Source organism: Trachypithecus francoisi, unplaced genomic scaffold (genome assembly GCF_009764315.1).
Source record: "Trachypithecus francoisi isolate TF-2019V2 unplaced genomic scaffold, Tfra_2.0 Lachesis_group10, whole genome shotgun sequence".
NCBI lineage: Eukaryota > Metazoa > Chordata > Mammalia > Primates > Cercopithecidae > Trachypithecus > Trachypithecus francoisi.
In genome coordinates, this window is record NW_022681455.1 from 27,421,098 (window position 1) to 27,447,375 (window position 26,278).

At 45.6% G+C, this 26,278-nt stretch overlaps 1 protein-coding gene and 1 non-coding gene across 2 annotated transcripts; one reads left to right on the plus strand and one right to left on the minus strand.

The window, feature by feature from the left end:
- Positions 1–1,415: 1,415 nt before the first annotated feature.
- PRSS16 (serine protease 16) lies at positions 1,416–9,790 on the plus strand. The gene is made up of 12 exons (XM_033216458.1): positions 1,416–1,516; positions 1,591–1,757; positions 2,562–2,661; positions 2,813–2,942; positions 4,660–4,783; positions 5,015–5,092; positions 5,190–5,237; positions 5,736–6,023; positions 6,190–6,331; positions 8,070–8,249; positions 8,363–8,508; positions 8,625–9,790. The coding sequence occupies exons 1-12, from the start codon at positions 1,447–1,449 to the stop codon at positions 8,691–8,693; spliced, it is 1,542 nt and encodes a 513-aa protein (XP_033072349.1). The 5' UTR covers positions 1,416–1,446; the 3' UTR covers positions 8,694–9,790.
- Positions 9,791–24,839: 15,049 nt separating this feature from the next.
- Positions 24,840–24,913, minus strand: TRNAT-AGU. The gene has a single exon. It is a non-coding gene; the product is annotated as a tRNA-Thr (tRNA).
- Positions 24,914–26,278: the final 1,365 nt, after the last annotated feature.

The window sequence follows — 26,278 nt, forward strand, 5'->3', positions numbered from 1 at the left end:
GCAGAGATAGCACTGAAGGTAGTGAGAAGTCATCAGATTCTGGATATATTTTTTAAATTTATGGGAATAATTTTTTAAATGTACAACATTTCTCATACTGACAAGTCCTTTGAAAAAGAATTAGGGGCCGGGCACGGTGGCTCACACCTGTAATCCCAGCACTTTGGGAGGCCGAGGTGGGTGGATCATGAGGTCAGGAGATAGAGACCAGTCTTGCTAACATGGTGAAACCCCGTTTCTACTAAAAAATACAAAAAAAAAAAAAAAAAATAGCCAGGCGTAATGGTGGGCACCTGTAGTCCCAGCTACTCGGGAGGCTGAGGCAGGAGAATCGCTTGAACTCGGGAGGCAGAGTTTGCAGTAAGCCAAGATCACACCACTGCACTCTAGCCTGGGCAACAGAGCTAGACTCCATCAAAAAAAGACAGACAGACAGACAGAAAGAAAGAAAGGAGGGAGGGAGGGAGGAAGGAAGGAAAGAGAGAAAGAAAGAAAGAAAAAGAAAGAAAGAAAGAAAGAGAAAGAGAGAAAGAGAGAGAGGGAGGGAGGGAGGAAGGAAGAAAGGAAGGAAGGAAGAAAGGAAGGAAGGGAAAAAGAATTAGGAATAAAGTTTGAAAAGGAATAGAAGAGGGCCATAGGTTTGGCAATTTTTAAAAAGATGACCATGGAAGACCTTTCTGAATGAATGACCTTTGAATAAAGATCTGATTGAAGTGAGGGAGCAAGTCATGTGGATATATGGGGAAATCAAAATCCACAGGGAACAACAAGAATAAGAACCCTAAGGCAGAAGAAAGCCTGGTATGTTCAAAGAACTGTAAGAAATCTATGAACGGTGTGAGATTGTGGGTCAGAGAGGTTCGGGGCAGTGAAGAGGAGCAGAAAGTGAGGGGGCTGGAAAACAGACAAGGTGAGATTGGGGGACAGAGAGACTGGAGGATGGAGAGAAAGACTGAAAAAGAGATGGGGGTGCTGAGGACAAAGAGAGAGAGAGACTGAGTGTGGGAACAACTGAGGGATACTGAAGATATGCTGAGGGGCGGAAAGAAAAGAGAATAAGTGGACAACTGGGGTTCCAGAAGAGGTGCTGAGGTGGGAGACACAGACGTTGAAGGACAGTAAGGCATGCAAAGGAGGAATCTGAGATAAAGAAAGGGTAGACTGAAGGGTGGAGAGAAGGAGACTGAGACAGTGAGGGCTACTGAGAGCGGAGGGAAGAACAGACTGAGAGACCCAGAGAGAAGGAACTGGGAGTTCCGATGCCACATCAGCAGCCTCTGTGTACAGACTCTAGCGTCCCTGCCCCGCTTCAGCAGTTCCTACAGACGCTTGACCTGCCAGGAAAGGAAAGAAACCTGAGCCTCTGCTGAAAGGTGATGGATTTAAAGCCTGGCTGCTGAGGATAAGATAAAGGTCCTCCTGTGGGAGACCAGAGTCCCGAACACCATGACTGCCTGGCTTGCCTGGTGGCTGGGCCCTCTGCTCTTGGTTTCCCTCTGGGGACTCTCGGCTCCAGGTAAGAGGAGGCTGAGGGTCAAGCAGGGCATCCTAAGGGGCCCAGCCTGATTTCCTCCCCTCCATGTCCCACAGCCTCCCTTCTTAGGCGCCTGGGTGAGCACATTCAGCAGTTTCAGGAGAGCTCTGCCCAAGGCCTGGGCCTGAGCCTGGGGCCAGGTGCTGCGGCCCTCCCAAAAGTGGGGTGGCTGGAGCAACTGCTGGACCCCTTCAACGTGTCGGACAGGCGATCCTTCCTGCAGGTGAGGCCAGGAGAAGGGGAGTCCACTGCCCATCCTGCCCTCTCCTCAGTCTCCCTCATCTCTTCCTCAGTCTGCACTTTTTTCCCTCTCCACGTCTCAGTTCTCCCCATCCCTCTGCTTGAATCTATGCCTCCTGTCTGTATCCCTTTTCCTTCCCTGTTTTTTAGATTTGGCCTTAGTCTCCCCTCTCCCCGGGGTCCCACTCTTTTTGTCTCTCAGATCTTGCCTTTCACCATTTCTTTCTCTCTGTCATTCACATTCATTCTCTCACTGCTCCTCCCTACCCAATTCTTCCTGTCCAGACTGGACACAAAACCTACCACCAGGTCTCAGTAGGTAGCAGAAATTTGAACCAGCTTTGGACTCAGACCTAGCTCACAACAGGCTCTCAAAGATATCTACCAAAAGAAGGAACAAATTCACCATTTGTCAGTGCTTCCTCTGTATTTAGTCTCCAAAGATCATTCCACTTGGATCTTATTCCTAAATCCATCTGCATTTATGTTTTATTCTACAATTATTACTTCAAGAAATAGCAAGTTCCTTCAATGTGAGAGCCACTCCCTCAGTTCTGGGGATATAAGAGTGAAAAAGCAGGCCAAAAATTTGCTTTTGTAGATTTTGCGTTCTAGATGAGATGAACGGGAGAAAAGTGAGCAAGTAAATAAACAAGCTCATTTCAGATACTGTTAAGTACATAAGGAAAGATCCATTAGGGAGAGAGACTGGAACAAACGAGGAATCAAGAATAAGTCAGGACTCTCACTCACAATGCCATTTCTTCTTCCCCATCCCGCCTCTTAGCGTTACTGGGTGAATGACCAACATTGGGTTGGCGAGGATGGACCCATATTCCTGCATCTGGGGGGTGAGGGCAGCCTTGGGCCTGGCTCAGTGATGAAAGGTAAGAGGCAAGGTTGGGGGAAAGAAGGAGTTGGGATGCTGGTGGGGACCAGGAAGGGGAGCTGCATATTGCAATGTTGTGAGACCTGAGGGGTGCAAGGACTTAAACTCAACTTGCATCTCACACCCCCCTACCCATACACTCTTCACAGGCCATCCCGCAGCCCTGGCCCCAGCCTGGGGTGCCTTGGTGATAAGCCTGGAACACAGATTTTATGGCCTGAGTATACCTGCTGGAGGCCTGGAAATGGCCCAGCTCCGCTTCTTGTCCAGCCGCCATGCGTGAGTGGAGGAAGGGAAAGTATTTATGGTCAAAGGACAAGAATGTCTGTGCTTTGGCATCTCTGCATCTGTGTCTCTCTCCTCCACTGTCTGAAGTCAACCTCTGAGTCTCTGGTTCCCTCTATTTTCTTCTGTCTTTCATAGTGTCTTGTTTTTTCTCTTTCCATTTCTGGGTCTCCGTCTCTCCCTATCTGTCTTTCCCTTATCCTGTATTCTTTCTGTTTCTGTGTCTCTGTCTGAAGTAAGCCACTGTATCACTGTGCAGACCACCAGCATTTCTTACCTGGATTACAGCCACAGCATTCTCACCATTTTCACCATTTTCCCTGCTCTGCCCTTGACTTTCAGGTGAAAATCAGAGTAATTCTATTAGAGCATAAACCAGGTCATGATCCTCCCTGGCTTAAGTCCCTCAGACGTCTTCTGCATTGCTCAGAGTAAGGTCAAAGCTTTTACAGTGACCATGGGGTCCAATGGGTTTTGGCCTCTAGTTAACTCTGACCTCCACTCTCTCACATTCACTGGGCTCCAGCTACACTGAGGTCCTCACTGTCCTCCAGACTTACAGGCACATTCCTGCCTTGAGCCTTTGAACTCATCCCTCTGCATGGTGTGACCTTCCCCCAGATATTTGTATGGCTCCCACCCTAGCCTCCTTCAGTGCATCTCACTCCTATTAACAACCCCCACCATTTTTCCCCCAACTTTACTTCACCTGCTTTTTGTTTCTTTCATCTGCTTTATTCTTACAGAACTTAGCTTTTTCTTTCCTCATTGGTGTCTCTGTCTGTTTCTGTCTGTAACAGTCTCTTTGCCTGTCTGTCTCATTTTCTCCGTCTCTGTATCTACATATGTGCCTCTTTGTCTATTTGCATCTTAATCTTTTCTACAAGCTAAATGGTTTTCTGGGTTTTTTTTCTTTTTTTTTTTGAGAGGGAGTTTCGCTCTGTCGCCCAGGCTGGAGTGCAGTGGCCGGATCTCAGCTCACTGCAAGCTCCACCTCCCGGGTTTACGCCATTCTCCTGCCTCAGCCTGCCGAGTAGCTGGGACTACAGGCGCCCGCCACCTCGCCCGGCTAGTTTTTTGTATTTTTTAGTAGAGACGGGGTTTCACCGTGTTAGCCAGGATGGTCTCAATCTCCTGACCTCGTGATCCGCCCGTCTCGGCTTGAGCCACCGCGCCCGGCACGGTTTTCTAACTACAGCAGGATGGCACCAACTGCAGGCCATTTCAGAAACGTTAGGGAAGAAAGAAAGCTTTTGGGAGGAGAAAGAGGATGTTAGACATAGCCAGACTTCACTTTCCATTTCTCTTTGTGTCTGTTCCCTCTCCCAATACCTTGTAACTCATTAGGTTAGGATGCCTCCTTCTCCTCTGAGTAGCCCTCCTTGAGTGCCCTCAACCCTTCCCTACATTTGTCAGGTTTTCATCTAAACTGACTTGGAAATCTTTCCTCTCTTACCTAAAACGAGAAGGGAAAGAGGGTGGAGGCTCTCTAGAAAGTGGACGAGGACAGGGTCTCCCTTGGCCTAGGCACTCACGTTCTGGGAAGTGTATGTGGCTTTGAGAACCCTTGAAAACACATCATGAGAAAACAGCCCTGGCTTCTGGCCAGATTCACCCATTCATGTATCTGGATCCGGGTTTCCCCCAGAATGGGGAAATCTTCAGGGATTCTCAGCGATGAGGACCGACCGAGTCCCCCCTCTGACCCTAGGCTGGCTGATGTGGTCTCTGCCCGCCTGGCACTTTCCCGCCTCTTTAACGTCTCCTCCTCCAGCCCCTGGATCTGCTTCGGAGGCTCCTATGCCGGCTCCTTGGCCGCCTGGGCCCGGCTGAAGGTCCTGCGACTCCTGCGGGTGGGCTGGGGGGAGGGAACTCGGACTCCAGGGCCCCAGTCTCAGATAATAGAAATACCCTCCCACCACTACCTTCCTCCCGCCCCCCCAAGAATTTTGCACAAGCTGTTCTCACAAAAGCCCGAGATCACACAGCGAGGGAGTGACACAGAGGCAGGAAGATATGCGATTCCTGTCCCTCAGCCCGCAGGCTGACGGCTTCTCCTTCCTTAGTTCCCCCATCTCATTTTCGCGTCCGTTGCCTCCTCCGCCCCGGTGCGGGCCGTGCTGGATTTCTCCGAGTATAATGACGTAAGGATGGAGGGCAGCAGGTGCGGTGGGTAGAGGGGGTCCCAGTGGACAGAGACCCTTGACACTTCCGATACCTTCTTCTGCGGTCCGACCACAGGTGGTATCCAGAAGCCTAATGAGCACGGCGATCGGCGGGTCCCTGGAGGTAGGAGGTGGGGCCTAGTCCGAGGGGGACTGGGAGGGAAAAAGAGGCCTCGGATGCCAGGGAACAGAAGGCCACAGAAGGGTGAAACCTGCAACGTGGCGAGGTCTAAGGAAGGTCGGAGATCGGGAGAATAGGCAGGTTTTGGAAGAAGGCGTGAGCTGACGAAGAGGCGGGGCACCAAGAAAAGAAGCGCTCCCCAGAGAGGGCGGGGTTTGGCAGGGACGATCCTATCCGGAGGTGAGGCTCAAGGTGGGGCGGGCCACATCGGAGGGCGGGGCCTGCAGGGACCACCCGAGGAGGAGGGCTGCGGGTCCAAGGTCTGGGGGCGGGGGCCTGGGGGCGGGGGCTTGGGGGCCGGGGCCTGGGCCAAGAGCTGGGTCTGCACCCTCTGAGTCTCGTTGCAGGAAAGTGGGGAACCCAAGGAGAAGGCAGGTCCTGGGAAGGGAAAGCCGAGGCCCAGCCTAAGTATTGGCGGACATCGCCTCTTGCTTCCCACAGTGCCGGGCGGCGGTGTCCGCCGCCTTCGCGGAAGTGGAGCGGCGGCTGCGCTTGGGTGGAGCGGCTCAAGCAGCGTTGCGTACTGAGCTGAGCGCGTGTGGTATCCTGGGCAGCGCTGAAAATCAGGCGGAGCTGCTGGGGGCGCTGCAGGCACTGGTGGGAGGTGCAGTGCAGTATGATGGGCAGGCGGGAGCGCCGCTAAGCGTGCGACAGCTCTGTGGACTTCTCGTGGGCGGGGGCAACCGCAGCCACTCCACGCCCTACTGCGGTCTTCGTCGGGCGGTGCAGGTGAGCCCAAGGACCCAGGCGTCCACCCACTGTGCACTGACTCCCAGGAGAACTCAGGAACTCATCCATTTCTGGCTTTTGACCTCTGGGAACACACGCCTTTGGGCCCTGGCTTGCTGGGAAGAGAGGAGGAATTTATGTCTTATGTATGTACATTGTTCCCTAGATTGTCTTGCACAGCCTGGGCCAGAAGTGTTTAAGCTTTTCCCGAGCAGAGACAGTGGCACAACTGAGGAGCACAGAACCTCAACTGTCCGGTGTGGGTGACCGGCAGTGGTTGTACCAGACATGTACCGAGTTCGGCTTCTGTAAGTGACTGGCCTAACCCTAACTTTGTCCCCTCAAACAACGTTTTTACTGTGCCCAGAGAAGTCATCTTACAGGTGGTCTGGACTCATTTCGACCCGGCTCCCAGGCATTGTGTAACCTGTAGATGTTGGGCTGGAGAAGGTGGAAGCCATGCTAGTGTGCGCATGTGCTTGGCCCCACATGCCTTCACGCACACACCCAGGTCTCCACTTGAGTGATCTTCCCTTCAGCCTGTTCTTTCTCTGTGTCCCCATTCCAGGGATGCCCCCCTTTCCCCAGCCACCAGACTAGAAACTTGAGCCTTGTTTTAGTTGCTTCCTTCCCATTTTCTAGCTAGCCTGTCAATTACTGAGTCCTCCTCACTCTGCATGGACAACTCTGTAGTCCATCCCGTCTGCTTTCTACGCCTACCTCTGCTGTCCTGCTAGGAACCTCCATCCTTTCTTGCCTGGATCCTTTCCCAGCCTCCACTCTGGTCTCATGGTTTTCACTTCATCTCTACAATCCAGCTTTCTCATAGCATCCACAGAGATCCTTGTAAATATAACCTTGTCCCTCCTCTACTCAAAACCACAGCTCCTCAAAGACCCCAGGGTAAGGTTGCCAGATACAGTACAGGATGCCCAGTTAAATTTGAATTTCAGATATACAACAGATTTTTTTTTAGTATAAGCATCTCCCAAATACTACATATGGTAAAATTAAATGTTCAAATTCCAGCTCCATTTTCTACTCGTGATCTTGGGCAAACTTGAGCAAGTGACTTACTTTTCTATGCCTGTTTCCACATCTATAAAGTGGGAATACAAACAGTACTTCTCTCATAGGGTTGTTTCAAGAACTAAAAGAGATAATATTTGTAACATTCTAAGAATAATGCAGGTCTACAGTAAGTATTCCATAAACCGTTGCTATTGTTATTATTATAAGGCTTTACATATTTTAACCCTCTTAATACATTAGTCTTCCTAACACCTTAACATCTATGTACATGCTGTTTACTTTGCTTAGATTATTCATCTTCAAGTCTCAACAGGATGCCCTCCCTCAGGAAGCCATGATCCCTCAAGATAAGTCAGCCTTCCCACCTCCGACTTCGATAGCTCTGTGTTCTCTTTAGCATTTTACACAGCCTGTCATCATACATTTTTTATTGCCTGTCTTCCCCCCTGGATTGAGTCCTGTGACAGCAGAACTTGGAGCTGTCTTGATTGCCACCGTGTGTCCAATAGTGTACAATATTTATCTGAGCACATGGTAGGTGGTCAACAAATAGGGAGGGAAGGGATGAATTAATCTGATGTTATGGGTTAGCTTTACCCTGAAAGCACAGTGAGCTACAGATTTTAAGCAGGGGAGACATAATGCAATTTGAGCTCCGAGCATTCCAGACCTTTGCACATGCTATTTCCTCTATTTATTATGCCTTCTCTCTCTATCTTTGTTTGGCTCAGTCCTACTCATTTCTCAAGGTCTTATCCTTTGCAGGATGCTTTCCCTCAGCCCATCATGTTTCCTCTGGGATCCCTGCCGTCTGGCCTTTTTCCATCATAGCCCTGATCACTCTGGGCTGTCACTGTTGGGGGACTGTGTGAGTCTTTCTGCCAGGACTGTGAGCTCCTTGAAGGGAGTATTACAAATGTTCTGGTCATCACTGAGGAAAGCTCTGAAAATGATTATTAAAGGAGAGTGGTGGGCTGGCTGTATACCCACACTTACAGGTATCTCCCTACACAGATGTCACCTGTGAGAATCCCAGATGTCCTTTCTCCCAGCTCCCTGCACTGCCCTCCCAGCTAGACCTATGTGAGAAGGTGTTCGGGCTCTCAGCCTTGTCAGTAGCCCAGGCTGTGGCTCAGACAAACTCCTACTACGGTGGCCAGACCCCTGGGGCTAGCCAAGTGCTGTTTGTTAATGGTGAGCATGCTATCAAAACCTGTCTCCTAAGCCTCCACCTAGCCCCAGCTCAACATAGCCCCATCCTCTCCCAGCCCCCATCTACCTAGCCCCATCCTCTCCTTTCTTTCCAGGGGACACAGACCCCTGGCATGTGCTAAGTGTAACGCAGGCTTTAGGATCCTCAGAATCAGCTCTTCTTATCCGCACTGGCTCCCACTGCTTGGACATGGCACCTGAGAGGCCCTCAGACTCCCCCAGCCTCCGCCTAGGGCGCCAGGTAAGACAAAAACATCTCTGAATAATTTGCATTCTCATTTGAATAATCACTTGCATGTTCCTTCCTTCTGCTGGTGCTGAAATCTGACTTTCAAAATTCTTCCCACCTCCCCACAGAACATCTTTCAGCAGCTACAGACCTGGCTCAAGCTAGCAAAGGGGAGCCAGGTTAAGGGTGAGGTCTGAATCTCAGACCCTTTCCACTCCCTGCATGGGCACCTCGGTCCTGGACACACTTACTCACTGAACAAAAGAAAGCAGCTTGTTTTGAAAGAAGAAACTCCCAGGAATTGGGATTCAGCACCTGTTCTGCATGTAACCGGCATGTGTCTGCAAACATCTTTATTCCCAACTTCAAGTGCTTTATCTCAGAGAGTTATGGAAATATAAGTAGATGATTATTCTCATTGTAAATATTGGTATTTTGAATGTTAAATGTCAAACAAATGTGACTCCTCATGCTGGTGTCCTCCCCCTGCTGATCAGGTTCTGGTTCAAATTCTGCCACTCCAGCTCCTGGGTTAGGGGCTTTGCTGTAAGTTTCTCTTTCTGGACTTTAGATCCTGGACCTGTCCTTGCTTCTCAGTTTATCTCACTGTACCCCTTTCCCTCAGTCTCTTCCTCTCTCTTTCCCCTGTCACTATTTGTCTTTCTAATCTCCTGTTTCTCTGAATATCTTCATTTCTATCTCTGTGTTTTTGTCTATGTCTCTGTTTGTCTTTCTGTTCTTCAGTCTGTGTTTTTGTCTCTGACTCTCTGTCAGTGTCTTTGTCTCACCTCTCTCTCTTGCTCTGCCCTGGCTATTTCCACTTTTCTATTTCTGACTCTCATTTTTGTTCTCTGTGTGTCTCCTAGTCACTTTCTCTCTCACTGTATCTCTGTCTATATTTCTCTCTCTCCTCTGCTGTGTCCTCAGTCTGTTTGTCTTCCTGAGGCTCTGTTTCTGTCTCTGATGCTCTTCTTCTGTATCTCTATTTCTTTTCCTGTCACTTAATCTTTGTCCTTCTCTGTCTCTCTCATTTAGTCTTCCTTCCACACCCTTCACCCTTCACTCACCATCTCTTCCCACAATCAAATATCACTCCCTGATACTTCCAGCTTCCAACCCTAGGAATTCATCATTCTGGTGGAGACTCCTTCTTCCAGGGCCTGGGAGGATAGGGCTAATCCTAAGGGTGCCTGCTTAAGCTATGTTAGCTGTGACAAGAACCTGCCATAGATTTGCACTGTTCTTTCCTAAAGAGCAATTGTTTTCAACAATAAATACTTCTCAGCTTTTTGTACATCTTTGTATGCACAGAGATGGTAGTTTTAGAGTTTTACCCAGTTTCATATTTCCTTGTTGGTAAGAGGCAGCCTCCTCATGCTATCATACCAGAGTCAATCTCCACTACTGATTAGTTCTGCCTGTTCTTGATCTTTATATAAATGGAAACATGCAGTATATACTATATGTTTTTGTGTCTAGAAGTTTGAAATCAAGGTGTCAGCAGAGCCGTTCTCTTTCTCACAGCTCTAGGATAGAATCCTTCCTTGCCTTCTAATCCTTCCTTGACCAAAAATGAGAGTCAGAAATAGAGCAGTGGAAATAGCCAGGGCAGAGCAAGAGAGAGAGGCGAGACAAAGACACTGACGGAGAGTCAAAAATAAAATTACAGACTGAAGAACAGAAAGACAAACAGAGAAAGAGACAAAAACACAGAGATAGAAATGAAGATATTCAGAGAAACAGAAGGAGATTAGAAAGACAAATAGAGAATGCTTCCGTGCCTCTTCTGGCTTCTGGTGTTTGCCAGCACTCCTGTGTTCCTTGGCCTGTAGATGCATTACTCCAGTCACATGGCCATTTTCCCTGTGTGCCTTCACATCACCTTCCTTCTGCACGTGCCTATCCATATGTCCAGATTTCCCCTTTTATGAGAATACCAGCTATCTTGGGCTAGACCCAGCCTATTGATCTGATTTTAAGTTGGTTACCTCTGTGAAGACCCTGATTCCAAATATGGTCACAGACTGGGGTACTGGGGGTGAGGAGTTCATTGTATCTTTTTTGGGGAGAAGGTGGGACACAGTTCAACCCATAACACCACCCAAATGATAACAAGTGAAGGCTATTTATTCAGAACTTGCTGTACCAAGACAATCCACCACCATTATTTGTGTTTGGCAGCGATTCACAACAGGCAGAGGAGTGGGAAAGCACTATAGTGGAAAAAAGAGAAGGTTCTTGGTATGCCTTAACTAGAGGCTATGGCATGGGGAAGCTGTGGGCAGGCTAACTAGAAGAGGGGCATCATATGTGATTGGTTGGGAGTACATGTATGGCTTTCTTTCATTGGTCCTAAGTTGAAAGTAAGGGCAAAAATTAGGGAATTGTGAGCTATTATATTTACTAAGTGCTGGCCGTTTGGAGCCAATTGGAACAGGGGTATTATTGTTTGTCTTCTCCTACTGTTTGCTACAGATAGTAGCTTGACTGGTTACTATAATAGTAGGTTGGCTTTCTGGGCTGGTTACTGCAGGTTGTAGGTCAGAGGTCTATTTTTACTTTTAGTTTGGCCATTATCCATTTGTATATTCAATCTCTCAAACTTTTTTTTTTTTTTTTTGAGACGGAGTCTCGCTCTGTCTCCCAGGCTGGAGTGCAGTGGCCGGATCTCAGCTCACTGCAAGCTCCGCCCCCCGGGTTCCCGCCATTCTCCTGCCTCAGCCTCCCGAGTAGCTGGGACTACAGGCGCCCGCCATCTCGCCCGGCTAATTTTTTTTGTATATTTTAGTAGAGACGGGGTTTCACCGTGTTAGCCAGGATGGTCTCGATCTCCTGACCTCGTGATCCGCCCGTCTCGGCCTCCCAAAGTGCTGGGATTACAGGCTTGAGCCACCGCGCCCGGCCAATCTCTCAAACTTTTTATCTTGGATCTCATATGGCTTGGGGATTGCTCTCTAGTTCAGGGGGTTTACAAGTCTACTGTGCATTCAGCCAGAGACAGTATCCTTTCTGGTCTTTTCTGAGCAAGCCCACCCTTGTGCATGTGTACAGTCTTCCAGACCACCAGAGATGAGTGGGTGGTCTGGATGACTGTGCACATGCACAAGGGTAGGGTGCCCTTCGGTCATCCCTAGATGTCATTTTTAAATTTCTGGTAGATTTCTAAATTAAACATATTAACTTGTATGCTTCTGTTAGTATCCTTGAGCTGTCAGTTTTCCCTGATTACTCTTCACTGTGACCTCTATTGTTTTCAACCTTGCCCTTGGGCCGGATTTTTCCATCTTCTACTCCAAATAAAGTCAACCCCTTCACGCAGGGGCCCTGAGCAGCCAGTCATCAAGGTTTGCCATACCTACTAGGGCAGAACCTCTTTAACACAGAGTTGAAGCTTTAGGGAAGTGGGAATAGGAGCCACCAGTCCTTCCTGTCCTCATGGCCTACTCTGGCCCTGTTGGAGCAGAACTTCCTTGTCAAGGAGTAGGAGTGGGGCTCACAGGAGCAATGGGAGTTACTGGTCCTCACAGACGACCCTTCATGTCTAGAGTGGGACTTCTACAACATGTTGGGAAGGGGAGAGATGAGCACAAACCCTGGCTTAAGTGCCACAGACTTTCATGGTCTCTACCAATACTCAGTAAGTGATTTTCAATACACTGTAGAAATTTGGTCAATTTCCAGAGACTTTAAATGAAAATCCTACCTGTACCTGGGATAAGTGAGGTACTGCACTTGTAGAATGTGGGAAATTACTTTTACGATAGAGTCTGGTGTATTTTTAAGTAAACAGCACAGTTAAAACAAGAAGATCTTGGCCAGGCATGGTAGCTCATGCCTGTAATCCTGACACTTTGGGAGGCCAAGGTGGGCAGACCACCTGAGGTCAGGAGTTCAAGACCAGCCTGGCTAACATGGTGAAACCCCCTCTCTACTACAAATAGAAAATTAGCCAGGTGTAGTGGCCGGCTCTGTAATCCCAGCTACTTGGGAGGCTGAGGCAGGAGAATTGCTTGAACCCAGGAGGTGGAAGTTGCAGTGAGCTGAGACCACACCACTGCACTCCAGCCTGGGCAACAAGAGTGAAACCCCTTCTTTAAAAAAAAAAAAAAAAAAAAAGCAAAACTAGACTCTTATAGTTTGCAGATGAGAACAATGAAATCTCAAGAGATGATCGAGCATCTCACAGAAACAAAGGCAATAAAACTCATATTTAAACCTACTCATCTAAATTTATGTTCAAAGCTTTTATTTCACTACCAGGGCTATAATGTGGCCTGGAACACATGGCATGTATGTGTGTGCATATGTGTGTGTGTTGGACAAAGAGGTTGGAGGAAGTTTTTGATACTGGATCAAGCACTCTCAAAAATTAAAATTCCTAACTAATGCTTCTGCCAACCAAATTCAAGACTATCATTTTTCCTGGGGAAAACCTGCCTGGTGGTATATGCCTTTGTTAACATCAAATTCGTTAAAATTAAAATTACACACACAAACACACACACACACACATCCTTCCTGAATTAAACAGTTTTCTGCAGTGACTGGGAGTCACCTCCAACCGTCCCAGGGGGGCAGTTTTGTTTTTGTTTTTTGAGACAGAGTCTCACTCTGTCACCTAGGCTGGAGGGAAGTAGTAGATCTCAGGTCACTGCAACCTCTGCTGCCCGGGTTCAAGCAATTCTCCTGCCTCAGCCTCCCGAGTAGCTGGGATTACAGGTGCCTGCCACCACGCCCAGGTAATTTTTGCATTTTTTAGTAGAGATGGGATTTCACCTTGTTGACCAGGCTGGTCTTGAACTCCTGGACCTCGTAATCCACCCACCTCGGCCTCCCAAAGTGCTGGGATTACAGGCGTGAGCCACCGCGCCTGGCCTGGGGGCAGTTTTAAACATTATCTCCATAGTCAATGAAAAAGGCCAGGCTGCTCCGCACCTGGCAGGGCCAAGGTGTCTCCTGCCTGCCTCCTGTGAATTTACCCAACTTAAGTCTCAATGCCTACAGCTTTTCCCAAATTTTGATGTTTCTCTCAAGGGAAATGCCCCGACTCTGGATGCACCTTGGCCTCGAGTTCTTCATGGCATTGATTTGGGAGTCTAGGTTGTGCCCGGAGATGGGGAGAACTCAGAGTTCTGGAGACAGGCCATCCCATACAGTTTTTAAAACTCCACCCGCTGGATTACCTGAGGTCAGGAGTTCAGGACCAACCTGGCCAACAGGGTGAAACCCCATCTCTACTAAAAATACAAAAATTAGCCAGTCATGGTGGCGGACACCTGTAATCCCAGCTACTCGGGAGTCTGAAAGGGGAGAATTGCTTGAACCCGGGAGGCAGAGATTGCAGTGAGCCAGATCGCACCATTGCACTCCAGCCTGGGCGACAAGAGCAAAAATCTGTCTCAAAAAATAAACACATAAATAAAAACAAAACCCACCCATGTAGGACCATTCAGGGTCGTGATGACTGGAGAACCACCCGGAGGCCAGGCGCGAGAGGCTGCAAATTCCCTGGTTCTGAGGCCTCAGGAAAAAGCCCACCTGCCGGGTAAGGGTCTCCAAAAGTGAAAAGGAACGTGCACCCTGCCCAAGGGAGCCGAGTCCTTTGAACCCTGCGGTGGCTTCGTGGTTGCTTCCCGGATCCACTTGCCACAGTCTCAGGGTTGGAGCAGCTTGGCGTTTGCTCCCGGGCCTTCCCCGGGTGGGAGAAGGAAGCCTGCGTGGGAACTTGAAGTTTTTCGGGTCAGAATCAGGTAGTGGTAGTGGTGGTGGTAGGTAGTGGTAGTGGTAGTGGTAGTGGTAGGTAGTGGTAGTGGTAGTGATAGTGGTAGTGGTAGGTAGTGGTAGTGGTAGTGATAGTGGTAGTGGTAGGTAGTGGTAGTGGTAGGTAGTGGTAAGTAGTGGTAGTGGTAGTGATAGTGGTAGTGGTAGGTAGTGGTAGTGGTAGTGGTAGTGGTAGGTAGTGGTAGTGGTAGTGGTAGGTAGTGGTAGTGGTAGTGGTAGGTAGTGGTAGTGGTAGAGATAGTGGTAGTGGTAGGTAGTGGTAGTGGTAGTGGTAGGTAGTGGTAGTGGTAGGTAGTGGTAGTGGTAGTGGTAGTGTGGTAGTGGTAGTGGTAGTGGTAGGTAGTGGTAGTGGTAGTGATAGTGGTAGTGGTAGGTAGTGGTAGTGGTAGTGGTAGGTAGTGGTAGTGGTAGGTAGTGGTAGTGGTAGTGGTAGTGGTAGTGATAGTGGTAGTGGTAGGTAGTAGTAGTGGTAGTGATAGTGGTAGTGGTAGGTAGTGGTAGTGGTAGTGGTAGTGGTAGTGGTAGGTAGTGGTAGTGGTAGTGATAGTGGTAGTGGTAGGTAGTGGTAGTGGTAGTGATAGTGGTAGTGGTAGGTAGTGGTAGTGGTAGTGGTAGTGGTAGTAGTAGTGGTAGTGATAGTGGTAGTGGTAGTGGTAGGTAGTGATAGTGGTAGTGGTAGTGGTAGGTAGTGGTAGTGGTAGTGGTAGTGATAGTGGTAGTGGTAGGTAGTGGTAGTGGTAGTGGTAGTAGTTGTTTGAGACCAAGTGAGCCACCGCACCCAGTCAAGAATCGGCTGTTTAAGAAAGACTACTTTTCCACGTAAGAAGTAGGGTTCTTTGGGCCAAATGTTGAGCTTTTCTCTCTCCTTTTTCCTATCTGCTTGATGAAGAGAATGCAATAGGAAGAATGTGAAGATTTTTAAAAATTGTTTTTGGTTGTTTCACGTTTGGGGATTATTCTTCCCTGCAAGGAAAGAAGAGTTACAGAGAATAAAGAAAAAAAGCTCGTTTTGTTTTCCTTTGCATATAACAAAGGGGCCGCAATTCTCATCCTGCCGGCTGGTTAGCTTGGTTGGTTAGTGTTGTGTTAATCATGCTAAAGGTCATGGGTTTGATCCCCTTACGGGCCACATGAGGGGAATTAGTTCTTTACCACTTTTGTTGATCACATCTCCTGTGAATTCTGCTTACAGTTTCTCCGAAAAAAAGCTCTATATCACCACTACTGAACTGGGAACACGGTCTTTTAAAAGAATAATGTGACCAAGGGCGGTGGCTGACGCCTGTAATCCCAGCCCTTTGGGAGGCCGAGGTGGGCGGATCACTTCAGTTCAGGAGTTCCAGACCAGCCTAGCTAACATGGTAAAAACCCGTCTCTACTAGAAATACAAAAATTAGCCAGGCATGGTCTCAGGCGCCTGTAATCCCAGCTACTCGGGAAGCTGAGACAGGAGAATTGCTTGAACCCGGCGGGGGAGAGGTTGCAGAGAGCCAACATTGCACCATTACATTCCAGCCTAGCTGATAAGAGTGAAACTCCATCTCAAAAAAAAAAAAAAGAAGAAGAGAAGAGAAAAAAAGTAACGTGAGAGCTAAGATGGAGGCCTTCATTTTTGTTTTTAAGTAAAATTGAGTAAGGTAAGGCGTGTGTGCTAAAGGAAGGGGAAATAGCATTAAACAGTTTCCAGTTTTGTTTTAGACAAAACTTTTTGAAACATCGTTTCACGATAAACTTGTGAAAGACAAAAAAAGATTCTATTTGTTGTGACTGGTTAGCTCAACTGGTTAGAATTCTGTCATAGATTCCCATTTGTCCGTGGCTAAGCACACTTCGTGATCTTGCAAGTCCTCTCCAAGGTTTAACAACATCCCCAGTAAATCTGTAGAATCCGATGGCTGTTCCCTCACAATTTAAGTCTTTGCTTTTATTTCCATCTTCATACACAGAAAATTGGCCTATGTGAATTGTCTCCATCTGAGAAGAAATTGTAAAGTCATCTGCACTTCCAATCACTTCCACGCCTGGGTTTTCACCGGATCACATGAAATAGGATTTTTAAATGACATATGTGAACAATTTTCATTAACATCAACACACTAGGAAAAAAAAAACAACTAAAAGCTTCATTTTAAACTGAAATGACATATAAAAGACATTGTTGTTTAAATGTCTAATTAAAGTTTAATCTTGGGGTAAGAAATATGGTGGGTGCAGTGGTTCATGCCTGTAATCCCAGCACTTTGGGAGGCCGAGGTGAGTGGATCACTTGAGGTCAGGAGTTCAAGACCACCCTGGCCAACATGGCGAAACCCCATCTCTAGTATAGATACAAAAATTAGCTGAGTGTGGTGGCACACGCCTGTAATCCCAACTACTCTGGAGGCTGGGACTTGAGATTTGCTTGAACAAGGAGGTGGAGGTGCAGTGAACTGAGATCGCAACATTGCACTCCAGCCTAGGTGACAGAGTGAGATTCTGTCTCAAAAAGTAAAGAAAAGAAATATATTCACATTTCAAAGTTAAAAAGCATAAAAAGATACAGTAAAAAGTCTCTTCTTATAGCTCATCCACCCATAAATCATTTCCAATGTCCATAGGTAAAGTCTATGCATAGTTGCTTATGTATCTTTTCCAATATTTATAGAAATTCTGGTTTTCTCTCTTGTTTTTTATTTATTTATTTAGACAGAGTCTGGCTCTGTTGCCCGGACTGGTGTGCAGTGGTGCCGTCTTGACTCACTGCAACCTCTGCCTCCTAGGTTCAAGCAATTCTTGTGCCTCAGCCTCCCGAGTAGCTGGGACTACAGGTATCTGCCATCATGCCCAGCTAATTTTTTGTATTTTTAGTAGAGACAGGGTTTTACCATGTTGGCCAAGCTGGTCTTGAACTCCTGGCCTCAAGTGATCCACCCACCTTGGCCTCCAAAATGCTGGGATTACAGGCGTTGAGTCACCATGTCTGACCGGCTCTTTTTTATAAAAGAACACATCGTGTTGCAATTTGCCTTCATCACTTCACAATGTAACTTAGAATCACTATTTTATCAGTATTTAAAGATCTAGAAAATAGCACTTTACAGTTGGCAAAATCAGAGCTCATTTTCAAGAGTTGGCATATTCAGCAGAAGTTGAACCTAAAATGTTCTGTTTGCATCATTGAAGGAGGGAATGTATACAAGAAGGAGACTTTGAGAAACTTGAAAGTCGGAGAGATGATGACAGCTATAATGTTCTGCTACAAAGGAGGACAACACATTTTCTGCCTAACAGCATAAAATAGTACAAGAATATGTATTAATTTAGCAAATATTTACTGATTTCTCCACTCTTTAGAATGCAATAATTAGTTGTTATTCTACATCTGGTAGTTGCTGATGAGATATTGTTATGTGGAAAAAACAGAATCCAAAACAGTTTTGCAAGATTATGATTTTTTTATTTAAAACAACTTTATTATGGGATGATTTACATATGATAAAGTATACAATTTGATGTTTTGGCATATTTATACATATACGTAACAACTACCACAATCAAAGTAGAGCACATTTCCATGATCCCAAAAAGTTCCCTTGTGGCGTGTGATAGTGAGAATAGTGGTCCCCCAACAATGTCCACATCCTTATCCTTGAAACCTGTGAATATGTTATCTTTCATAGCAAAAGGAACTTTGCAGCTGTGATTAAATTAAGGATTATGAAATGAGGTGATTATCCTCAATTACCTGGATTGGGCGTTATAATCACAAGGATCCTTTTAAGAGGGATCATTGTTAGAGAAGGAGATGTGACCGTGGAAGCAAAAGTTGGAGTGATGAGGCAGGGCACAGTGGCTCACGCCTATAATCCCAGCACTTTGGGAGGCTGAGGTGGCAGATTACCTGAGGTCAGGAGTTTGAAACCAGCCCGGCCAACATGGTGAAACCTCATCTCTACTAAAAATACAAAAATTAGCCGGGCATGGTGGCATGCGCCTGTAATCCTCCCTATTCGGCAGGCTGAGGCAGGAGAATTGCTTGAACCCGGGAGGCGGAGGTCACAGTGAGCAGAGATTGTGCCACTGCACTCCAGTTTGGGGAACAGAGTGAGACTCCATCTTAAAAAAAAAAAAAAACAGTTGGAGTGATGCAGGACGATGAGCCAAGTAATGCCAGCAGCCTCTTTTAGCTGGTGAAGGTGAGGAAACAGATTCTCTAGAGCTTACAGAAGAAAGACAGCCCTGCTGACTCACTCTAGACCCCTGACATCCAGAGCTGTGAGATAAAAAATTTGTGTTGTTTTAAGCTATTAAGTTTATGGTAATCGTTCACAGCAGTAATAGGAAACTAACACATGCCTTTCCCAGTGAGTCACACTCCAACCACACAATTTCCAGTCAACTATAGGCCCTTTCCATTATGATGGTTTTGCCTTTTTTGGAATTTAATCTAAATGGAATTATATGCTATGTACTCTAGTTCCTGGTTTTTGCTCAGAACATTTTTGAGATTCATTCATGTTGTTGCACATATCAGTAATTTATTCCATTTATTAGCACTTTATTGGTAAAATGTATTCTATTTGTACAGACATGCCACCATTTGTTTTTCCATTCATGTGTGGGTGAACATTTTTGTTATTTTCACGTCCTAGCTATTATAAATAGGGCTGCTGTGCACTTTTGTGTAACAAGTCTTTGTGTAGACATATATAAGCCAGAGTTCTTCAGAAACAGACAACCAATAGTATGTGTGTGTGTGTGTGTGTGCGCGCGTGCGCGTGCATGTGTGTATAGACAGTGATTTTAAGGAATGGACTTACATGATTGTAGAGTCTGGCCAATTCAGATTCTGCACGGTATGCCAGTAGGCTGGAGATCCAGCAAAAGTTACTGTGGCAGCTAAAACTCAAAGGCAGTCGGCTGGCAAAAGTCCCTCTTCCTGGGGAAAGAAGTTAGTCTTTTTTCTCTTAAGTATTTTTCAACAGGTAGGAAGCAATCTGCTTTACTCAAAGTGTACTGATTTAAATGTTAATCTCATCCAGAAGTACCTTCACATCAACGTCTAAACTAGTATTCGATCAAATATCTGAGTACTATGAGCTAGCCATGTTGACGTGAAAAATTAACCATTGCATATGTTTTCACTTCTTTTCCAGGAAATACCTAGAAGTGGAATTACTGGTCATTTAGTAAGTGGGTGTTTAACTTTATAAGAAGCTACCAGTGTTATCCAAAGTGGTGGTGCACTGTACATTCCAAAAAGCATTGTATGAGAGTTCCGGTTGTACAACCTCCTCAGCATTTGTTGTCAGACTTAATGTTTGTGAAAGATATCCTGTGACATCTTTGCCTATTTCATAATCATGATTTTCTCCTATATTTCCTTCTCAGAGATTTATAAATTAGTACTTTCGTTTAGGCCTATGATCTATTTTCAGTTAATTTTTTTGTGTATTCTAAAATAAGGGTCAAAGTTAATTTTTTTTCCATATGACTATCTCCTTGTTTCTGCACCATTTTTAAAAAGACTATCCTTTCCTTATAAAGCACATAGGCACCTATGTTGAAAGCAAATTTATTATACATGTACATCTATTTTTGTAGTCCCTATTTTATTCCATTAATCTATATGACTCTCATAAGTATACTTTAGAGTAATTTGTGGGCCAATTAGGATGGCTATTATCAAAAAACAGAAAATAAATTTGTAAGGATTTATTGGTAAGGAACCCTTGTGTATTGCTGGTGGAAATGAAAAGCGGTGCAGCCACCGTGGAAAACAGTAAGATTCCTCAAAAGTCTCTTCCTTTTTTTTTTTTTTTTTTTTAGACAGAGTCTTGCTCTGACTGCCAGGCTAGAGTGCAGTGGTATGATCTTGGCTCACTGCAACCTCTGCCTCCTGAGTTGAAGCAATTCTCCTGCCTCAGCCTTCCGAGTAGCTGGGACTACAGGCGCACGCTGCCATGCCTGGCTATTTTTTTTTTTTTTTTGTATTTTAGTAGAGACCAGGTTTCACCGTGTTGCCCAGGCTGGTCGCGAACTCCTGAGCTCAGGCAATCCGCCCATCTCGGCCTCCCAAAGTGCTCGGATTACAGGCGTCAGCCACAGCACCCAGCCAATCCCCAGTTAAATGTAGAATTACCATATGATCCAGCAATTCCATTTTTGGATATATATCCAAAAGAAATGAAAACAGGGGCTCAAACAGATTCATAGCAGTGTTATTCACGATATCCAAATATCCATGAACAGATTTATGGATAAACAAAACGTGGTATACACATACAATGGAATATTCAGCCTTGAAAGGAAATTCTGGCTGGGCGCAGTGGCTTATGGGAAATTACAATGGTGAAACTTTAGGAGTAGGCTGATTGAAATCTTATTATAAAACTTCATCGTAATTGTAGTTTGCCAAGTTAACAGTTCATATGTTAAGTATTTCAAACAAATTATTGGACCATTTTGGGTGGAAACTTGATATTAATATACTAGTGTAGGGTTCTTTGCAGTTTGTTGAAAAAATTGTAGGCTAGGCACAGGGTTCGTGTTTAGATTTTAAGCACCTTTATAACAACGAGAAGTTCTTTTTTCGAGATGGGGAACTATCAACAGTTTGTTAACCTGACATCTCTGCTGATTTAGTTTCTTGGCAGAGTTCCTGTGTTAGCATACTCCTCTTCTTTTGCATTTATCAAGTTGTTTGGTAGAGGTGGAATCTAAGTGTTTTTGTCTCAACCACCCGGGAAAATAGTTGCAAGTTGACCACTGTCTGATTTACAGAATATAATTTCTCTAAATCCTCTCACATATTTCTTTCTTTCTTTCTTTCTTTCTTTTTTTTTGAGACGGAGTCTCACTCTGTCGCCCGGGCTGGAGTAGTGAAGTGCAGGGTAGAGTGGCCCTATCTCACAGCAACCTCCGCCTCCCGGGTTCAAGCAATTCTCCTGCCTCAGCCTTCTGAGTAGCTGGGACTACAGCCGCACGCCACCACGACCCGGCTAATTTTTGTATTTTTAGTAGAGATGGGGTTTCACCATGTTGGTCAGGCTGGCCTGGAACTCTGACCTCGTGATCCACCTGCCTCGGCCTCTCAATCGTACTGGGATTACAGGCGTGAGCCACCGCGCCCGGCCCACATATTTCTTATATAGATTTATTTCTGTTCTCTCTTTTTAAAATGTTCACCGAAGAAAATGCAGGTGTGCTTGGAATATGGATTTGTATCTAAAAGGAACCTTTATATTACTTCCAATAAATAAGATGTATTAGCTACTTCATAGAGAAAACGAAAAAGACAAAAACAGTGAAAAATTATTATTATTTTTAAAGGGTAACTGATTTACAAAATCAGATACGTGAAGTGATTCTTAATGAAACTAAAGAAGTTCTCAGGGCATATAATAAAAATGCTAACTTCTATTTCTCCAAATACACTTTAAAATTAGAACGTTAACTATTTGAAAAGGTGAACAAAAGCCTACTTATCTCGATACAATTGTAGGGTCACTAGGATTTTATAATTTTAGTATAAATACCATAAGATCTAATTGAATTAGTGGCTAAATATTTATGCCATAATAAAAGCAGCTAGGATACTCAATCTCCTGAGAATTTCAAACAAAGCAGCTTTTAAAGATGTACACAAGCAACTCTTTCTAACACCACCACCGATAGAGGTAGAATGTAACTTTTGCAAGAAAGGTAATTTAAAGGTCGTCAGCGAACAACTTATCAAAAGTCATCTAGTCCACAAGCGAGTTCACACAGATCTCTGGTCTCCGTACCCTCTGTTGTGGGGAAGGACAGGGCCTGAGCGGACTCGCTGTGGGGAACTCAGTTTCTGGGCGGGTGGCATTCATCCACTCACAATCCCCTAGGCTGTGCCAGATGGCAACCACCCTTGGGCCTCCTAGGTAAAGACGCTGGGAGGACCGCCCAGATTCGCTTACCAGAAGACGCCCATAGAGTGCAGAGGCGAAGGTGTTCCGATTTCCTCAGGTAAAGGATATCTACTGGTGGCTACAGGGCACAAATAAAGAAAAAGTGCGTGGATCCCACCTACCAGTTGATGTCCGGCAGAGATCCGAATGTCCATTTTAGTTATATTTGACCCTCCGGACCCCTGGTCCCAGAACCTGCCCTCCCCCAAGCTCTCTCTCTACCTCTGTGCCCACTCCAATCAGCCAAACAGAGCATTCCAGGGCAAACCCAAAAGAAGAGCAGGCAATTTAGCCACCCTGGGGCCTGTAGCCTGAACTCTTCAGACATGCTGTCCCAGTCGGAGCCTGGAGATGCAGCTCAGTATCTGCCTGCCCCAAGAATCCTGAGGCTGCAAGATCTCCGGACAGCCCTGGGAGACAGGCCGCTGCAATTACATAATAACAGGGTCCTCTCTGGTGCCAAAAGCCTGCAACCCGTAGCAGAAAATAGCTCCTCCAAATAGCTCCTCATCCTGCAAATAACTGGGAGATGATTCCAGTCAAGTTGGAATAACAGGGATCAGATTTACATTCCTGCTGTAAAGAACCAAAACCTAACAAAAAAGATGAAATGACACTTTTCAAGACGTACAATATTTGGTAAGGAAGAATAATAACCCCTGAATCACAGGGGAAAAAAATGAATGATTGAAGAGAGGGGGAGGTGAACACCAGGATTAGCCCTTAACTATGGCCTTGAGTTTCCAGGCCCCAGTGCAGGAAGGCAGAACCCAAGCGGAGCCGGTGGACTCCCAGAGTTGATGAGGAATTGATAGACTGGGAGACTAGGGCAGCTACAGTTAATATGACAGCATACCAGAAAGAAGAGAGCTGTAATATGAGATAACTCCAGAAAAAACTTCTGCAGTGTTCAGCTTAATACTCATGAGTATGTGCAGGTATGGAAACTATACAGGACAGAAAAGACTACCCAGAATCATCAGAGGTAATATGGTATTGAATTGTCTAAAGTAACTAAGAAATTGTTTCTCCTTGTGAGACAAACAGGAATTATATTGCTGAATTTCATGCTTTCAACAAAAAAAGATGAGGATCTAGATGAATGGGGTGAGAGGGGGAGGAAGAGACCCAGCGCTTCAGCCGTTGGCAGGTTAGCTTAGCTGGTTAGAACGTGGGGCTAGTAACGCCAAGGTCGCGGGTTCGATCCCCGTGTGGGCGTCATGTTTTCCTCAGTAATTCTAGAGAAACTCGTCGGTTTTCAGCCACCGAAGAGCTAAGGATAATTAACAATACAACTCGTCTGTTTTTAGCCAGCGAAGAGCTGAGAGCAATTAACAGTGCTCTCAGATGGTCCAAATTCCCTGCCATCGTTTCTTTTTTCTTTTTTCTTTTAATTTTTTTTTCTTGAGACGGAGTCTCGCTCTGTCGCCCAGGCTGGAGTGCAGTGGCGCGATCTGGGCTCACTGCAAGCTCCGCCTCCCGGGTTCACGCCATTCTCCTGCCTCAGCCTCCCGAGTAGCTGGGACTACAGGCGCCCGCCTTCTCGCCCGGCTAGTTTTTTGTAGTTTTTAGTGGAAACAGGATTTCACCGTGTTAGCCAGGATGGTCTCGATCTCCTGACCTCGTGATCCCCCCGTCTCGGCCTCCCAAAGTGCTGGGATTACAGGCTTGAGCCACCGCGCCCGACCCCTGCCATCATTTCTTAATCTCTCTGAAACCTAACTCCATTCCCGAATCCCCCAAATGTCTCCATTCCAGAATCCCCCAAATGTCTACATCTCCTCAGGCAAAGGAAAAAAAAAATTAAAAATTAGAATTTTACTGGCTTTTAAAAAATTATTTAAATAAACCTTAGTTGATTTCAAATTGTCCTTCCAAATTACTACTGAAACCAACCTTGTTTCTCAAATTTACAAGAGATACGAGATAACAGAGAAGAAATATTGAATAGCCCTTTCAAGTTGGAAGCAGTATGCAATATGCATGTTTATTAATCACAAGAGGCCAGATTCGACCCGTCTAATTCATCCTTTCCTAAAAACAAAACAAGAAACCAAACCAAAATAAACCAAACCAAGTCTGTGCTCCATGTTCAAAGCGATAGCATCCTCTCAGGGCAATCTTTTCTGTCAGTTAAATCTGAGAGTCTTCAGAGACACATAATAACAATCTCCTAAGAATGTCTTCCCTTTATCTTGTATCTGTTGACAATTTGAGAAAGAAGGTTGGTTTCAGGAGTAATTTGGAAGGACAATTTGAGATAAAGTGAGCTTCATTTAAATAACTTTTTAAAAGCCAATAATCTTCTAATTTTTTTTCTTTCTTAGGCAGTGCTCCCAATCTTGGGTCCTCTGCCGTGAACAGCTTTCTGTCCCCAGCCCTTACACATAGTGAAAAGAATAAGAACTTTACCTGAGAAGATGTAGAAATTTTGGGGACTCGGGAATGGAGTTAGGTTTCAGATGGATTAAGAAATGACGGCTGCGAATTTCAACCGTCTGAGAGCACTGGTTTATTACCCTCAGTTCTTCGCTGGCTGAAAACCGACGCGTTGCTTTGTTAATTATCCGTAGCCCTCAGCTGGCTGTAAACCGACGAGTTTCTGTAGAACTGCCGTGAAAGTGTGCTGAGAAAAACATGTGGCCCGTGCGGGGATCGAACCCGCAACCTTGGCGTTACTAGCACCACGCTCTAACGGACTGAGCTAACCAGCCAAATTTACCAAGCGTTTCTTTTTCTTCTATTTATTCTCGACCATCATCCCTTTTTTGGGACAGCATTAAATTTAGCAATATAATTCCTGTTTGTCTAACAAGAAGAGACAATTTCTTACTTGCTTTACACTCTTAATAAGAAGAATGAGAAACTTTCTCTTAAAACAAAAACAAAACAAGGAAAGAACATTTTTCATTTATTTATTTTTATTATTTTATTTTTTAATCCATGTCCCTAGAGTTGAAAAAGGACGCTTAAAAATTTCAAACTGCTGCGAACAGTCCAGGAATCCATGGAAACATTTGTTGCTTTCTAAATGTCTGGTAATCAGCACGTGCAGACAGTGAATCAGACTCGGTGAAATATTAGCAAGTCCTTGTTTTTTAAGAGCCGTTCACTAACACAACCTAGAAATTGGCACCTGAAGGACATTCCCGACGAGTCTATTTTCGATGGTCCCACGGTCGAGATCGTCCTAGGAGTCTCCATTTGGAAGTTTCTTATGCCCGGAGTCTCCATTTGGAAGTTTCCCTACCTGTTGCCTCAGACTTCCAGAGTGATCTCAAATCAAAGCCCACTTTGAAGACCTTGGTATTGGAGAATTCTAGAAATGTGGCTCTACACCATTCAGGGATGGTTAAACCGATCTTTCTACCCAGCCATTGTCTCCCAAAAATATTACCATTGTTTTTTGTATCTTCTTTATTGTTCCAGAGATTTTGAACGCATAGACAAAGTTAAACAAATGTTTTCTTTTTTCTCTTCACAAATAGTGGCATTTGTGGGAAGTCAGGGACCCTGAATGGAGGGACCGGCTGAAGCTGCGGCAGAAGAATATAAATTGTGAAGATTTCATGGACATTTATCACTTCCCCAATCAATACTCTTGTGATTTCCTATGCCTGTCTTTACTTTAATCTCTTCTCAGGACCCTGTGATGATTGCATTAACTGCACAAATTGTTTGTAGAGCACGTGTGTTTGAAAAATATGAAATCTGGGCACCTTAAGAACAGGATAACAGCGATTTTCAGGGAACAAGGGAGATAACTTTAAAGTCTGACTGTCTGGGCCAGGCAGAACAGAGTCATATTTCTCTTATTACCGAAAACGGGTGAGATAAATATCGCTGACCTGTTTCCCCAGTAAGGAATATTAATAATTAACAGCCCTGGGAAAAGAATGCATTCCCAGGGTGGGGCCTCTAAAATGGCCGCCCTGGGAGTGTCTGCTTTTATGCAGAAGTAGATAGGGATGAAACACGCCCTAGTCTCCTGCAGCGCCCCCAGGCTTGCTAGGATTAGGAAATTCCAGCCTGGCAAATTATAGTAAGACCAGTTCTCTGCTCTATAGTAAGACCAGATC

Excerpts from the sequence above, each read along its gene's own strand:
- PRSS16 (XM_033216458.1), top strand. The coding sequence starts at position 1,447 with ATGACTGCCTGGCTTGCCTGGTGGCTGGGCCCTCTGCTCTTGGTTTCC. Across the intron at positions 1,758-2,561 it reads ACAGGCGATCCTTCCTGCAG|CGTTACTGGGTGAATGACCA; the intron begins GTGAGGCCAGGA and ends CCCGCCTCTTAG. Across the intron at positions 6,024-6,189 it reads GTCTTCGTCGGGCGGTGCAG|ATTGTCTTGCACAGCCTGGG; the intron begins GTGAGCCCAAGG and ends ATTGTTCCCTAG.